Source organism: Falco punctatus (assembly GCF_963210335.1).
Source record: "Falco punctatus genome assembly, chromosome: 8".
NCBI lineage: Eukaryota > Metazoa > Chordata > Aves > Falconiformes > Falconidae > Falco > Falco punctatus.
In genome coordinates, this window is record NC_137588.1 from 63,844,375 (window position 1) to 63,860,208 (window position 15,834).

Here is a 15,834-nt window from a genome sequence, read left to right on the forward strand (position 1 = left end):
GTTGATCGGCGTGTTACCGCCCAGCGCTGAGCCGCGCGTTCAGCAGTTGCAAGGAATAAAGGCGCTGGATGCCGTCGGGTGGCCGCCGCCGCTACTGCGGGGGGCTCGGTGCCAGCGGCAGCCCTGGACCCCGGAGCTCCGCGCCCGGCGCCGCCGCCCCTCCCAGCCGCCGGGGGCGCTGCGGAGCCGGGCGGGCCCACGGCCCTTCCCCCGCCCCCTCCCTGCGCCGCCCCAGCCGCGGCGCCGGCCGGGGCCGGGCCGAGCTGCCGCCTCGCAGTCCCCGGGCCCGCTGGCGGCTGCCTGCGGCCGAGGTGAGCGCCGGGCCGGGCCGGGCCGGGCCTGGCCTCTCCGCCTCGGCGGGCCGAGAGCCCCGGGCGGCCGCGCTGCCCCCGGCGGGGTGGGGGCGGGCTTGGAGATTCTTTCCGGTTTGTTTCTGTTTCTTCTTTCGTTCCTGCGCCGCGCGGTGCTGGGGCTGCTGCCCCCCGGCGGGGAGCGGGGGGGCCCTGCCGGGCTGCCAGGCCCGGGGGCCGCGGCCATCGCAGCCTGCGCCGGGGAGCTGGAAAATACCAACGATTGTATCGGTGCTGTGAGTTACCGGGCGGGCCCGGGCCCGCGCAACGACAGCGACAGCGCCGGGAGGGGTCGCACGGCGCCGGGCGCAGCGGGACGGAGTGCGGGGGCCGCGAAGCCTGGGCAGCGCCGCCAGCCCCCTCCCGGCCAGCGCGGGCGGGCCCCGGGACCCCCCCCCCCGGTAAGGGCAAGAGGCCCCGGGACCCCCGGGAAGGGAGGGAGCCCAGCCTGGCCCGGCCGGCAGCTGCGGCCCGCGGTCCCGGTCCCACGCCCGCCCGGTGCCTGCGCGGGAGGCCCCGGCCGCCGCCAGCGGCGCTGCGCGCACGGGGCTGTTGCCGCGCCTGGTGCAGGGCGCTGGGCCGCGGCCCCGGTCCCGGTGCTTGCCTTCGGGTCCGTTGTCCCTTTCACACGCTCACGGATTGTGCCCCGCCGCTTTTGCCGTTGGTGTATTTCACCGTCTCCCCCCCCCCGCCCGGCCTTGCAGCTGTCCTTGGCCATCAACACTTATTTACGGTCTGCTTTTTGACTTTCCAATGTTCTCTTAAGGTGCTTTTTTTTATTTTATCAAGCTATCGATATTTTTGAACCTGTAAAAAAAGCTGTGTTATATTTTACCTTGTTTTATATCACTTACTTTGGTTTCTAAATCTTATAGTAGTATAAAATAGCTACCAAAATTAATAATTTGAATAGGATGTGTTAACTTGGTTGATGTTGTAGAGTGATGTTAACTCCACAGGAAATTTAAATGTCTTCAGAAGACAAAGAAGCTCAGGAGGACGAGCTGCTGGCTTTGGCTAGCATATATGACGAAGATGAGTTCAAGAGAGCCGAGTCCGCCCAAGGAGGAGAAACAAGAATTTGTCTGGAGTTACCCCAAAACTTCAAAGTATTCGTGAGCGGTGAGTTGCGATGTTCTGTGTCACCCCAGCGTCAGGTTGTGCCGAGCCGATTGTCTGGTACTTGCATGGTGGTCGCTGCGGTGGTCGCTGCGGTGGCAATGTGTAGGAGCACCCATGGAGAGCACCAGGACCGACCCTGTGCTGTGCTTGTGCTGTTCCTGGCGTTTATACCTGAGCTGGTGGTTTCATCATATATATAATCTCTTTATTGAGCTTTAAAATTAAGAAATGAGTAATAGTATGCCTTTGGAATAATTAAGTTTTGGTGTTGTTTTTTTTTTCCCCCTTGAGGATAAGTCTTTCCAGGTTCTCGGTTTGCGCAGGATCTTGTATTTCACAGTCCTAGGGTTTGCTGTTTTAATCGTATAGATGCAAACCCATGATATTTTACTGCACTGAGAAGTTTTTGTTATTTACAGTTGGATAAATAATTTTAAACCCAGAAATCTATCAAATGAAAAGACATATATTGGGTGCTGTCATAAACAGGTGCAGTTCCTTAGTTTTTCCTTTCTTTTATTTCTCAAGCTGTCTCAATTGTCTCTGATTCAGACAGTTCCCCGGAGAACCTGCAGAGCGGTGGGTTTGAGTACACCGTTTGCTTTCTGCCTCCCCTCGTGCTGAATTTTGAGCTCCCACCAGACTACCCGTCAACCTCCCCGCCGGCGTTCACCCTCAGTGGGAAATGGCTCTCCCAGGCCCAGGTTTGCACAATGGTTTTAACATTTTAACAGAGCTTTTGTGTTCATGAGCAAGTTCATAATTAACAGTGCTCTGGGGGATGTTAATATAGTAGATGAAAGGAAAATTAAGACACATTTACAATTACTCTTTTAGTTGGCTCTTCTTTTCTTTCCTACTCGTTTGTGTTTGGTCACCATTCTGAGGAATGACAGTTTGCATCTGTGAGCATTATTTTATGTGTATTCTCTGTATATATTAAACCCTCCAGTATCTGAAATCTTAAGTGTGCACCAAGGCTGGCTGTGGGAGGAGAGGAAGATGGTAACAAGTTGTCAGAACTTACTGAAATCTGGAATGTTTTTTTCTTCCCTAGCTCAGTGCTCTTTGCAAACACTTGGACAACGTATGGGAAGAGAACCGAGGCTGTGTGGTCTTATTTGCCTGGATGCAGTTTCTGAAGGAAGAAACACTGAATTACCTGAATATTTCCTCCCCATACGAGCTAAAACTGTGCTGTCCAGGGAGTGGGCAGAGCAGGACACCTTTGGTCCCTCTTGACAGCGAGGATAGTGGTGGTGCAGCAGGCTGTGCCGCAGCCAAAGAAGAAGTCATTGATGCAAGAGCTGTACAGGATGTGGAATCATTGTCGAGTCTGATTAGGGAAATCTTGGACTTTGATCAGGCTCAGAGGAGGAAGTGCTTTAACAGTAAGATGTACTTGTGCAATATCTGCTTCTGTGAGAAGCTGGGTAGTGAGTGTATGTACTTCATCGAGTGCAGCCACGTGTACTGCAAAGCCTGCCTGAAGGACTACTTTGAAATACAGATCAGGGATGGTCAGGTCCGCTGCCTCAACTGCCCGGAACCGAAGTGTTCTTCTGTTGCTACTCCTGGCCAGGTAATAGAAGTGTGCAAGCAGGGCTGGTGGCATTCTGCTAACTTGCCAATAATTACAGAAGACAAAGTGTGGCTTTTCATGGTGAGCGTTGTGAATGAATATCCCCAGGGAAATTTTTTTCATGCTCTGAGCCACACAGAGGCATCGGACTTAAAACCGGATCACTTTTGCCTGCTTTATTAGTACTGGCATTGGTCAGAGGTCTGAATTAGTGTCCCATTGCATTCAACACTGCATGCTTTTCGTTTGATTAATTGTTATTAAAATAGCATTTATAGGAGTATTTTCATGACCCACGGGAGACTATAAAGTGGATTCATACCAGCTGTAGGTACTTTTTCATTGACTTGCTGGTTTTTGCTGAAGCTTGCCAGCTCAGAATTTCAGATGCACACAATCTGTCTTTGATCTTTGTTTAGGTGAAAGAGCTGGTTGGAGAGCAGCTGTTTGCGCGCTATGACCGCCTGCTTCTGCAGTCCAGCCTGGACCTGATGGCGGATGTAGTGTACTGCCCCCGCCCCGGCTGCCAGACACCGGTCATGCAGGAACCGGGCTGCACCATGGGCATGTGTTCCTGTTGCAACTATGCTTTTTGTACCCTCTGCAGGATGACTTACCATGGGGTCTCTCCGTGTAAAGTCACCGCAGGTGAGTCATCGTATTTCAGAAGTGGATGGAGAAGCAGTTAAGTCTCATGTGAAAAAGACTGGAAGTCAGAAATGAAGCAAGGAAACTCATCACTGTGTGAGCTTTCTAAAATATCAGGCAGATTCATTTGGAGTAGGTCTGTTGCTGACAATTAAAAATTGTTCCTTTGACACGCCACAGCTCAGGAGGTCCCTAAACTGCTGATGGCCAAATGCTGAGGGGCCATAGCAGGGGAAGAATAATTTTATATGTGCCCTTTTTTACGCTTTCCTATGAATCCACTACTTTCTGTTGTCAGAGTTGATGCTGGAATTAGGTGGATGCTACTCTGCCTGTTTAACCTCAAAATCCAGTGACAAAGTTTCATTAAATGTATGTTCAGAAAAAATATTTCCATTCTTCCATTTATTTTACATTGTAGACTTGTTCTAATTCCATTGACTTGTCTCTTATTATAATGAAATGGCGTAAAACAGTTGAATTTTGGGGTAGCGGGGTTTTAATAGTCTCATCTTTTTCTTATGTATTCTAATGTTGCACTTGCTTTTTAATTAGTGATGTTAGTTTCCTTCGAGAATACTTCATGCTGTTATTAGCTGGACATCTTTATATAATATATTACAAAAGCTGTTTTGTTTTATTTTATTTCCAGAGAAATTAATGGAATTGCGAAATGAGTATCTAGAAGCAGATGAGGCAAGTAAAAGATTTTTGGAACAACGCTATGGCAAACGGGTGATTCAGAAAGCCCTTGAGGAGATGGAGAGTAAGGAATGGCTAGAAAAGAACTCCAAGTCTTGCCCTTGCTGTGGGACTCCTATAGAGGTAAGCATGGAAGGGAAAGGCTGAAGGATCATAGTTACTGTTGAGGGTTACTAACATAAATCGAGTCAGATCTTATTTAGGCTGAAACAGAGATTTGTTTGTAGCCTCCAAGTTCACCTGGGTAGGTAAATTTCTAGGAAACAGTATGAGAACTTTCCATTTCTGTCTGTGTTCTGTAGAAAAGGTGATGTTTCTGGAGCTCAGGGACTTGAGTAAATACAGCAACTGGTACTGTTCAGACTCAGTACTAAAAAGATCCAGGTTGACTATGGATCCATATGAATCCCTTTTGTTTTCCCTGTGTTTCAGGCTACTGCTGTTTCAGGCTACGGCCAGGAGATAAAACTAGCTTCAGAAAAATATTAATTTCCAGTATTACTAGTGTTATAGCCAATTTACAATTCTCTGATTCTAGCCCCTAGTTCTTTTGAAGGGTGAGAAGATACCAGTGTTACGACAGAGTTGGTATAAAATGTATTCATTAGCTGATGTGGTTTTGAGGACTGTTACCACATAGAGGCAGGCCTGACTGATTTTGTTACTGCTGTTTCTTGTTTTCTTCCCCTCAGAAACTAGATGGCTGTAACAAAATGACGTGCACTGGCTGCATGCAGTATTTCTGCTGGCTTTGTATGGGTTCTCTGTCAAGGGTGAACCCATACAGGCACTTCAACGATCCATCTTCCCCATGCTTTAACAGGTACGTATTGACGTGTCCCTTCTAGTGCTGTGCCACTTATTTTTCTCCTTTTTCTTATAGTCTCTCCCAGATTATTCTTACCTTGAAATCTGTAGTTACATGGTTTCTTCTTTCAAATATTTACACTGACAAGGACTCAACACTAACAATAAAAAAACAGGAGTGATTCGGGGTATGGTTTTGCTTTTTAAGAACTTTTGGTTTATAAATTCTAGAGAAGTCTTCTGGGCCTGTTCCTAATACTTTATTTGCTGCCTCTGACTAGGAGACAGCCTGTAGTGAAGTTTCCTTGGAGATGCTCAGGGGCAGCACAAGGTTTTGGGTAAGAGCTGCTTCTAGAAAGCTGCAAACTTGCCTTATGTCATCTCTATTAGGGCTGTATCCAGAGACAAAGGATGCCGCTACTGTCAGCACGAACGAAAGGGCAGGCGGGTCAGAGAGGAGTCGTAGTGGCAGCCTCTGCGTTTGTGTGTATTCCGTTGGGTCCTGTGCCCACTGCGGTGATATGCAGTGCCTGGATACAGAAGTCAAAATACCAGTAGTTCACTCAGTCCTCCACTGTGTTCTGCTGTAACAGATGTGCCTGACAGGCATTACTTTTCTCTCTTGGCCCTTCTTTTTCACCATTTCTTCTCCCAACAGGATTTTTTTCACTTCCTACCCCATTTTCCTTTCTGGTTTTGTTCTGGTGTTCTTTTTTCTGTCCATTTACCTTAATCTCTGCCTATTGAAATATTTTCTTGCCTTTTGTTCGCCCCACTATTTATACGTTACAGCTGTTTGCCCAGCTCTGTGTTGTCAGGTTAGATCGTAAGCTGTTGGGAGCAGGCAGGCTTGGCCTGCTGGAATATTGCTGCCTAAAGACCAACTAGGAACTAGTGGGCTAGGTGTCTTCTCATGCATTTTTTGATTAGTAATAATTTTCAGGGATTTCTTGAGACGACATGTTTGTGAGGTACTGCAAAACCTTCTGGTGTAATGTGCTGTAGAAGTGCAGAGTGGCTTATTTTAATCAACTTTGAGGACCGCAGCATGAGGCGTTTATGATACTGGAAAAGAATAGTGAAACTTTCTGCTTTTGTATTTTTTGTCACGTTTAGATTGTGGGTTTTTTTAACATATTTTACTTTTTTAACATCCTGATGTAAATTATTTGCTTTCTTTCAGATTGTTTCAAGCCATGCATATTGATGGTGAGTTCTGGGAAGTTGAAGACCAGTAGCTTTTTCTAGCAACAACAGCAGAACAAACCAGAGACAGATGCTTTCCATTTTTGTGTCATTTGTTTGCTTTTCACTTCCATTACATGATAGAAGAATAACTACCTTGCACTGCAGGATAGTCACATTTCAGAGGCTGTTGCCAAAACCAAAGGAGACCATTTTACCCATCCTGTGGTCAGGGACACCGTGGAAGGCCCCAATAATCATATTGATTGTTAAAGACAAATACAACCAGTCAGAAGTTGGAAAATTACTATGAAAATACTTACTAAGAGGTGCCCCTTTTTCAAAAGCAAGCAAAAAAACTGAACCCCCAAATCATAGAAGTATTTGGCAGTTCCCTTTAGGGAGGCTGACCTTTTTAGGATCTTGGCTCATATCCATTGTGAGTTTTCGGGCACTTTTATTATGGCTGTAGTGCTCTTTCTGGAACTGATGCTGCTTGGACAGGGAAAGTTTTCTGATTCAATACAGAAAATTTCTTCCGTATTTAGCAGCTGAACTTGTTGCTTCTATAGCATTTCCTGACCCATTTCTCTGAAAAGCAGCTCTGTCACTGATACTTCCTAATGATGCTAAAGTTGATTATCCCTAACCCCCTTCTTACCGGCTCTAGTGCCTGGGCCTTTGCATTACTAAATGCTTTGGCAGAAAATGGATGACAACCATTTCCACAAATTCAGATCAGTCTGACTCATCTCAGCATTGCTGTTCTGTTCACTCGCGTTGCCTCTCCTTATTTTGACAGTGATGAGTGCTAAGGCGATGAACTGAGTATGTGGCCAGTGAGAGGGTGAAAAGTGTGTCACATATTGAAACACATTTTTATGGATACGATACATAGTTGATATTAACTTGAATTCCTCAAGATACTGAAAATTACCTTGTCTTCTCAGATGGTGAAGTAATTTATTTTTTACTAACCCCTTCATATGAGGAATTTGATTAGTTGATAGTTTTGCTTCTGGACTTGATGCCTTCTTTCCACTGTTTTTGCCCTTCAAATTATTTCAAAACCCAAGTTGTTTACCCTAAAATCTCAGTAAGTAGTTTTGTGATTGTGAAAGTAATTACTGGAGGGAGCCACTAATTTTTTAGAAGTTTTTCCACTTGCAGAATGGTCTAAATATTTGTTTTGAAATGAAAACTGCATGTGCTGTGTTCAGAACAAATAGCAGGGTCCGGATGGATAGCTCAGGAGCTGAAATACTCTTCAGAAACTCAAGGTAAACACCTCTCACTCAGTTTTGACCGATAGTAAATAAATTTATGCTCGGATAATCTGGCCAAAATGAGTGCTGATTTAGTTCCCTTCACAGAGGATTAAAGTCTGTGCTATTAGAATTGGCAGTGATTAAAATGATGAGATGATAAAGAGTGGATCTCTTTGTCTCGGTTTAGGCTATAGGACAGCATGTAGGGAAAGTTTACATTGTGTATGGTTTGAATTGTATTTCCTGCACCTTTCACATGCACTAAATTCACTTTAAGACAGTAAACATAGTTGTCTCCCCGTTTTGTCTTCAGTCTGGCATGTATATGGCAGCACAGGTTGTGTGTGGGACAGCTCTACTTTGCGTCTGGGTGATGATCGCTTCTAGCCCACATCTGCTACAGGGCCAAGGCCCTCGTGCACGTGATCATCCATAGAATGATGTCGACCAGACCTGGCTTGCACAAAGCTCTCAAGTGAAGCTGGCAGAGGACGTGTTCAACTGATAAATGTTTGGACATTTATGTATGCAGAGTGCCCTCTGACCCATGAGCCCTCATTTCCTTTCGGAGGTACGAGCCCCTAACTCCTACGTGGTGCCATCGTTGACGTTGCTCTGCGGTCACTGCACTGGATGTAGCCAGCTCTGAGCTGCGATCCCCAGTCATTTCCACTCTGGCCACAATTTTAACTCTACAGGCTGAATCCAAAAGCTGCCTGCTTTCAGGAGGAGCTTCTTCCTGCTGAACTGCTTTTGTGGGCAGATGGGCAATGTCTGTGACACGGGGTGTGTGCTTAAACCCCGTTGTCCTGCCTGGGTGGAGGATGGATCTCTTAACCCTACAGAGGAGGCTGGTCAGGTCCCGGATGCCAGGGGGTACACTGGGATGAAAAGCTGTGGCTGGGGATGCCTGCCAGAGCGTAAGTGCTACAGTGAAGTATTTGAAGATGTTGCAGTGAACTACCTCTGCTTTTCAAGAAGTTTGGAGAGAGAAGGAACAGTGATGTAGTCACCACTGTGTCTGTGAACTCTGGGCACTTGGGGACCCCTGGGCTGGAGCTCCCACATTCTGCAGTGAGGCAGAAGGGGATAGACCCTCTGAAGAGGGGACAATCAGCTGGTGTCGCAAAGGTAGGACAGCTAAAACCAGAACCTGTCTTTACAGGCAGACAGCATGGTGGGCAACTCGTAACGTACTGCAGTTTCTTCAGGGTTTGGGGGTTTTCCCCCTCTTGCAGACCTCACTTTCTCCGTTTCTGTGCATGCACCAGCAGCATCAGATTATTTGCAGACACTGTGGTACTAGGTAGAGAGCTGTCACCCCCTCCTTTCTCCATCAGGGATCCCCACTTTTTTACATGAAATGGCTGCTGCTGGCAGGACAGAACCATAACAGGTGTTTGGTGGAAACCTGCCAGCAGACTGGACAAAGCAGGCAGCTCTCGAAGCAGGGAGCAGCAGCAGCCATGTCTACCAAACTGCTTTCAATATAGCTTTGCTTCTAGGCAACAGAGAAACCTTGTGCAAGCTACGAGGTCTTTCTCATGCTCTGAAGGTTGTGGTGGTCTGTTCAAAGATGGTATTCCAAGTCCTTCCTGTTCAGCCACAAACGGTCCAGTCAATGTAACCATTAAAAAAAAAAAAAAAAAAAAAGAAGACATTTAGCGTAGAAAGTTACATTACAGATCGACAGCTTACAAAATTTCTGCATAAATAAATGCTGCCTTGTTTGTCTTGCTCCTCATGTGACTGCATTTGATAGGAAACTCGGGAATCGAGTTTCAGAACTGGTGGGTTTTTGCCAATACAGGCTGTTGTCCACCTGTATGGGCCTTTGTAATTAAACACAGGCTGAAGCCAGGGGGAACAGGGTGGTTTTTTGAGGGTTATATGGCATGTACTTGTAGCAATATAAAGCACTGGGCAGGGAAGGGGGGGGATGTCGAGGGGAGAGAGAACCGCTTCAGGCTCTGCACTGACACAAATTAAGACAGTACTGAGCAGCACAGGGAGAAATCACTTAGGTTTAATCTAAACAAATCTACCCTCCTGTAGTGTACTTCATAAAGCACCAGGGCATAGAAAATTATACCCCAAAACTGAACATGTAAGGCTTCTTGTGTGACAAGAAACAAAAGCATACCGATACATAAAATGCATTATCATTACAGCACTGGTGAATGCTGCCTATAGCCTCTCTCTTGCTGAGACGGTAGAGCTCAAAGCAGGGTTCAGACAGGGCTTTATCCAGTCAGGTCTTGAAAAACTCTTAAGGACGGACTGCACAGCCTCTCTGGGCAGCCTGCCCCACTGCTTGACTGTCCCTCTGGGGAGTTTTTTTTCCTTACATCCAGTCTAAGCATCTTGTCTCAACTCAAGCCCCGTTGCCTCTTCTCATCTTCCCCCATGCACTGCCCAGGGCAGCCTGGCTTCATCTCCTTGATGACCTCCTCACAGCTGTGAAGCACACTGCTGTTAAATGGTCACACTAAAGCTGCGCAAGCTCAGTTCACATTTTAAATGACTGTAATGCAAGAGATTTTTGTGAGGGGGAATGATACAAAAGGTACCTGTCCTAACAGCAAGGAATGCATCCCAAAGCGATACCCGTTTGGTTTCTGCAACATTGTACTTCCCTGTATCTTCATATTTGTGTTTTGTGGCCTTCAGTCCATTCACAGATTAAAGAACTCATCCTCCATTAACTTTACCTTCAGAGAGTAAGTTAGTGGAACGCAAGTGTGCTGGAGCCCATCCTTATTTGGGTAATTAAGGCAGGTGTTTGGCATCTGTCTTTTTAATGGACAGAAGCAAGGACACAATCATTTTGCTGATTTAAGAACAAGTTTCTGCAGCAGTTCCCTTTTCTCACAGCTGGTTTTCAACAGAAAAGCTGGTTCAGCACTACTCCGATTAATCGCTGTATGGCTTCTTAGACTGGCTCCTTTCTGCTTCCATCTCCTTCATGCTGTATAAGGGTTCCACAAGCTTGTTGTGAACCAGCATTAAACCTGATGTACAAAGTAAGAAGATGACTTAAATAGATAATAAAGCACAATTCTCATTCATTGGATGCTAATGAAACTAGACATTGCTAGAGCCCTTGGTCCCTTACCCATACCCATACAGTTAAGCATTTACCTTTGTACTTTTATTATTGCTGTACACCTCAGCTGTTATTATTTAAGGAACATACTCCTTTAGGAGCTGATCAAACAAAGATCTAATGGAAAGCATGGCTTGTGCCATTTCAAAACTAACAGCTGCTTGGCCTGGTCAAACGCTCACCTTTAAAGTATTTCACTGTCTTAACTTTGAGTTCCAGCGTGGCATCCTCATCACACACAAACACAGTGTTGGGGTGCTTCTGGAAAGCAGATACTGTCCACATGTGGTTGACACCTTCCTCAATAGCTTTGTACAAAGCAAAGGCTTTGTGGGCTCCTGTGATAAGAATCATCACCTGGACTCCGAGACACAGAGGATGGCAGTTAGGGTCCAGAAAATGCATTCAGAATGAGCACACCCACACCCTGCTGAACCGAGAGCAGGCTGCCCTGGTGCCTAACAGGGGGAGATCTCTGTCATCCTCCACAGAGGCACTTCACTGTATCACAGTTCTGTCTGTATTTTATTTGTCAAATTAAATCACAGCCTGATGGGTCATCGTAACGTTTCACATCCTTTTAGCTCCCCTGTTAGGCACCTATATGCGGAGACTTAACAAGTATAAATCAAGGTATAGTCTCAGTTAAAAGTTATCCCATACAGTTTTCATGATCTGCTGGTGTAACGTCAAGTCAATCAGTGATTCTTGCAGTTATTTCCCCAGATGAAATTATTTACCAAAGACATCCTCCCAAACCTTTCTAGCTCCCTGTGGATAACAGCTGTACTGCAGGGTTATGCAAATGTAAGTGTTAGCAGAGCGGAAATGGAAGACAGAGCAAGAGCCTTTCCACAGTGTTGCAGGATGCAACAGAACAGGAGGATCAGGAATTCAATTCAGCCACCTGTGGCAGGAAAAGCATAAGCTGGCCTGTGCCAGCAGGGTGCCTTGCTGCTCCAGGACTGGAAAATCTTAGGCACTCCAGGAAGCCCTGCTCAGGAGCTATTGTATGAAGTCACTGCTTTTCTCCTAACCTCTCTGGCATCCATGACAGTGCCTACTCCGACTGTCAAAGCCATTGTGGGGACTTTGGAGAGGTCACCATCGAAGAACCTGGCGTTAGCCAAGATAGTGTCCATAGCCAAGGTCTTCACCCGTGTCCTGGATACCAAGCTTGATCCAGGCTCGTTGAAGGCAATGTGACCGTCTGGGCCGATACCTGTGACGGAGACAGTTTGACAAAGTCTGGCTCTAACAGTTATTGTAGGAGGCAGAGCCAACAGCACTCCTATTCAGGAGGATATAAAGGGCATTCAGTGCTTCCAGGAACAGATACAGATTGGAGGAAAACACTTGCAATTTTTCTGCTCAAGCTCAAATTTTCTTCTGGTAGGAATGACAGCAAAAGCCCCCTCTGAGGCCAACAGAGACTCTGCCCTAACTGTGCTGGGAGAACAATAAAGCAAAGTAGACAGCAGAATCTTAAGGCAAGCTGATGGGAAAAGCTTGCATTAAGCTCGTGTTGGCTCAGAGGACTCTACTCCTAGCAGCTTCCTCTTTGCACTGGCAATTGTAATACAATTTATATTTGGTACAATTCTAGCCCAGCTTGTTTCTCCTACTAATTGTTTCCCGAACAATTCACTTACTAGATTGAAATACTTAAAACTGGAGGAGTGGTACAGTGAAAGACAAGGTTGCCAGCACCCATGAGCGCCCAGAGTGACAGAATATGGGGTGGCTTTCAATGCAAATCCACTGGACTGCACTGAAGATAAACTCTCCTGACAGTAAGTGAGATAGCTGGTGGAAGACAGGCAGTGCTGCCTGCCGGTGTTCAGAAACGGCTAGTCCTTTGGGTTTTCACCTCCAACAAAGAGTTCAATTCCTCCAGCGGCTTTGATTTTATCCTCAAACGCATCACATTCTGCTTGTAGATCAGGTGCATTTCCATCCAAAATGTGAACGTTTTCTGCCAAGATGTCAATATGCTTAAAGAAGTTATTCCACATGAAGGAATGGTAACTTTCCGGATGATCCCTTGGGAGACCTGGTAACAGAGCATGCACAGGACTAAGACCAACTGAAAGAGTTCTCACCTGTAACAAACACCTATATGCCCCTGCAGTGGCTTTGGTAATAGAGCACGGCTTTCTCTGTCTGTCATTTGTGACTCCCTCAACTTCCGTGAGTTGTTTTTATTTCCCTAAATAGCAAAATTACAATCAATCACAACAGCTCCTGTAAGACATGCTCATTTTAACATGCAATAGATGTTCCAGAAAAGCAGGCACGCACTGTGCCTCATCTGATACTAACCTTCCAGCCTTCCTTCCAGTTCATATTAGGAGGAATGATTAAAAAACTGTGCAGAAGCCTGGAAAATAACTTTGTGCATTTCCCCCCCACCTTACACGCTATAAATCCACGCTGGACTGCCTACTGTCTAATGTTGCTTGATAAGGATTGTTCACAGAAAAAAATTCTTGACCAGAGTAAAATCAGCATTAGCAAATATTTAGCTTGTATGTTTTTCACCTTTGGAGCTTTAGGCTTGCCACTGATCTCTGTACCCTTTCTTCTGAGAAGGCTATTTCACCACAGCTTCATAAATGAAACAATCCTCTGCTATCTTAGCAGGAGCGCACGTCGGTTACAGAAGGGCACTTGGACAGGTAACACATCAGTCCTTGTAAGAGATCTGAAGCTCAAGCGACCTTTATAATCCCAGAGCAAAGGCGGTGGTTCATACTGCATGCTCTCTCAGCTTGAAATAGTAAGGTGAGCCCTTAGCTGATCGATACCTAAGTTCAGGCAAAAATACAGCAGTGCCTGCTGTGCGCAATACCGGGCAAGCCCTGACACCCTTTAATACTTCTTGTGCATGCTTTCAAACTGGCCCTGTTCGCTCCCTTGGCTGACACAGATTTTAGCCCTTCCTACCTTGCCCTTTTGCAGGCGGGATGCGCCCCACCGGCCGCGGCGCCGGCGCGGGGGCACAGCAGCCACTCGCGCAGAACGACCAACCAAAGCCAAACGCTTCTTGCGTGCGGGCACTCACCCACGTACTCGTCCATGTTGAAGGTTTTCACGTACTTGAAGGAGAGGTCCCCGTTGCGGCAGTACTCCACCAGCTTCCCGTAGCAGCCCAGCGGCGTGCCGCCTGCGGGGAAGGTGCCACCTCAGCCCCGGGGAGAGGCCCGCGGCCCCGCTCCCGGCCCCGGCACCCACCTGTGGGCAGCCCCAGCGTGAAGAACCGCCCGGGGCCGGGCCCGAATTGGACGATGCGGTTGCGGATGTACTTGGCGGCCCACTCGCTGGCCTGCTCGTACGTCTCCAGAATGACGAGCTTCATGGCGGGGCCGGGCGTCGCCTGGGCAGGGCGGGAGCCGAGCTGAGGAGCGCGGCCATCTTACCGCCGCCGCCCCGCTCACCCGCGCACCCACCCACGCACCTACCTGCCTGCTGCCGCGCGCTCGCGCTGCCGTTGCCCGCCGGTCTCCTCAGCGGGCACGGCCGCGGCCGCCCTCCGCGCCCGCCCCGAGGTGGGCGGTGAGCGCCGGGCCCGGCCCCTCCCGGCCGCTCGCCCCAGGAGCCCGCGGGCGGGAGGAGCGGGCCGGGCGCTCGCCTCAGGAGCCCGCCGGTGCGAGTGCCCCCGCAGCGTCACTGCGCGCCCTGCAAAGGCCTGACCGGAGCTGTTAACTCTTCAAGAGCTGTCCCCTCCACAGGCTGCTAGCTCCAGAAGACTAATAACAGTTTGGGTATTCAAGCCTTCCCCCCCACCTTTCTCTCTAACTTTGCTGCACTGGTACTACAGGAGAACTTGTTCCAGCAGCGCTGTGAGCAGTATTAGCTCCTCAGTTTGGAAGCTCTAAAGCCCCGTGGCTGGCTTGGAGAAGACAAACAGTAATACCACATTTTGAGTTATTGGATCGGTTTACTATAAACTGCTGAAAACTCCAACTTTAAAAACACAAACATCATCTACGAATGTCAAAACGATGCAGAACTTCAAATTAAAATACAACTTACTAAAAAACAATCCTGGGTTTTTTACTGATTTTCACCTAGTATCAAATCCTTATCATTATATACTGAGCTATGGTTATATATATATGCAGTTCAATGTGGAGAAAAGCTTCTATGAATGCACTCATGTTTTCGCCACTGCATGATAAGTACACACTTAACACACAGCCTACTAGATCCCAGTGCAAGATGAAGAAATGAAAGAAAAAAAGCTGAAGGTTTTTTTCCATTTTCTAAGACTAAATTTCATAGCTTTCTGCTAAAAATCAAGACTGAGTACATTTTTTGTCCACAAAAACTGGACTTAAAATTATTTAGCATTTTCAGTGTTCACCACAGAGCAATTCTGCCTGAAACAAAACCAGTTATTAATTTATCCACTGAAAATATTTAAATCATTTAGCAGAAGGAATTTTGAGAAATCCAAGGCAAATTCTTAAGTGTTATGGATGAAATTCATACTCTGCAATGACAGCAGCACTATTTTCACTTTATAACAGTTTAGGTGGTGCATAACCTTATGCAGGCTTGTCCTCCTCCACCTCAGAGTGGATTCCTTTCATTACAGGACAGCTGGAACACCTGGTGACACACCACAGGAAGCTGTAGCAAATGTGGTGTGATCATACAGTGTTTCATGCCTGGAGTAATTTAAAAGCATGGGTGTCGCCCATTGCCAAGAGACCATCTGCTATCATAGTTTTGTTTAACTCACTCTTTTTTTTCCCAGTTTTGTCCTTCAAACTGCACTTAGAAACCTAGCTCAGGCTCAGATTCTCACCTTTCAGAAATTGCCTGGGAATTCAGCAATTTTCCTTTATGCTTTCAACCACCCTGAGACAACCAGGCCTGTTCGCATATCCTCACTGCTGCCAGAAGGCAGGCTCTTGTTTAAAGACAGCCTTTCTGATCCAGTTTCTTCCACTGAACTTCTTTCAGGTGTTGAAAAGACCTACGTAAGGCCAAGTGTTCCAAGAGGCACTGAACAATTTTTCATCTCTCGGATGCCCCTAGGTGGTGCCCACAATGTGC

At 47.1% G+C, this 15,834-nt stretch overlaps 2 protein-coding genes across 2 annotated transcripts; one reads left to right on the forward strand and one right to left on the reverse strand.

Moving 5' to 3' along the window:
• Positions 1–178: 178 nt before the first annotated feature.
• On the forward strand, positions 179–10,305 carry RNF14 (ring finger protein 14). The gene is made up of 9 exons (XM_080397810.1): positions 179–311; positions 1,310–1,472; positions 2,025–2,176; positions 2,530–3,054; positions 3,474–3,702; positions 4,355–4,527; positions 5,097–5,227; positions 6,395–6,420; positions 7,978–10,305. The coding sequence occupies exons 2-9, from the start codon at positions 1,319–1,321 to the stop codon at positions 8,049–8,051; spliced, it is 1,464 nt and encodes a 487-aa protein (XP_080253936.1). The 5' UTR covers positions 179–311; positions 1,310–1,318; the 3' UTR covers positions 8,052–10,305.
• A 140-nt stretch (positions 10,306–10,445) lies between these two features.
• On the reverse strand, positions 10,446–14,413 carry GNPDA1 (glucosamine-6-phosphate deaminase 1). Its single transcript, XM_080397811.1, has 6 exons — positions 14,005–14,413; positions 13,835–13,936; positions 12,641–12,823; positions 11,808–11,992; positions 10,953–11,127; positions 10,446–10,675 (listed from the first exon to the last, which is right to left on the reverse strand). The coding sequence occupies exons 1-6, from the start codon at positions 14,126–14,128 to the stop codon at positions 10,578–10,580; spliced, it is 867 nt and encodes a 288-aa protein (XP_080253937.1). The 5' UTR covers positions 14,129–14,413; the 3' UTR covers positions 10,446–10,577.
• Between the last annotated feature and the right edge of the window lie 1,421 nt (positions 14,414–15,834).

Excerpts from the sequence above, each read along its gene's own strand:
- GNPDA1 (XM_080397811.1), bottom strand. The coding sequence starts at position 14,128 with ATGAAGCTCGTCATTCTGGAGACGTACGAGCAGGCCAGCGAGTGGGCC. Across the intron at positions 13,937-14,004 it reads CACGCTGGGGCTGCCCACAG|GCGGCACGCCGCTGGGCTGC; the intron begins GTGGGTGCCGGG and ends CCTTCCCCGCAG. Across the intron at positions 10,676-10,952 it reads GACAGTGAAATACTTTAAAG|GTTTAATGCTGGTTCACAAC; the intron begins GTGAGCGTTTGA and ends TTTGTACATCAG.
- RNF14 (XM_080397810.1), top strand. The coding sequence starts at position 1,319 with ATGTCTTCAGAAGACAAAGAAGCTCAGGAGGACGAGCTGCTGGCTTTG. Across the intron at positions 3,055-3,473 it reads CTGTTGCTACTCCTGGCCAG|GTGAAAGAGCTGGTTGGAGA; the intron begins GTAATAGAAGTG and ends ATCTTTGTTTAG. Across the intron at positions 4,528-5,096 it reads GCTGTGGGACTCCTATAGAG|AAACTAGATGGCTGTAACAA; the intron begins GTAAGCATGGAA and ends TCTTCCCCTCAG.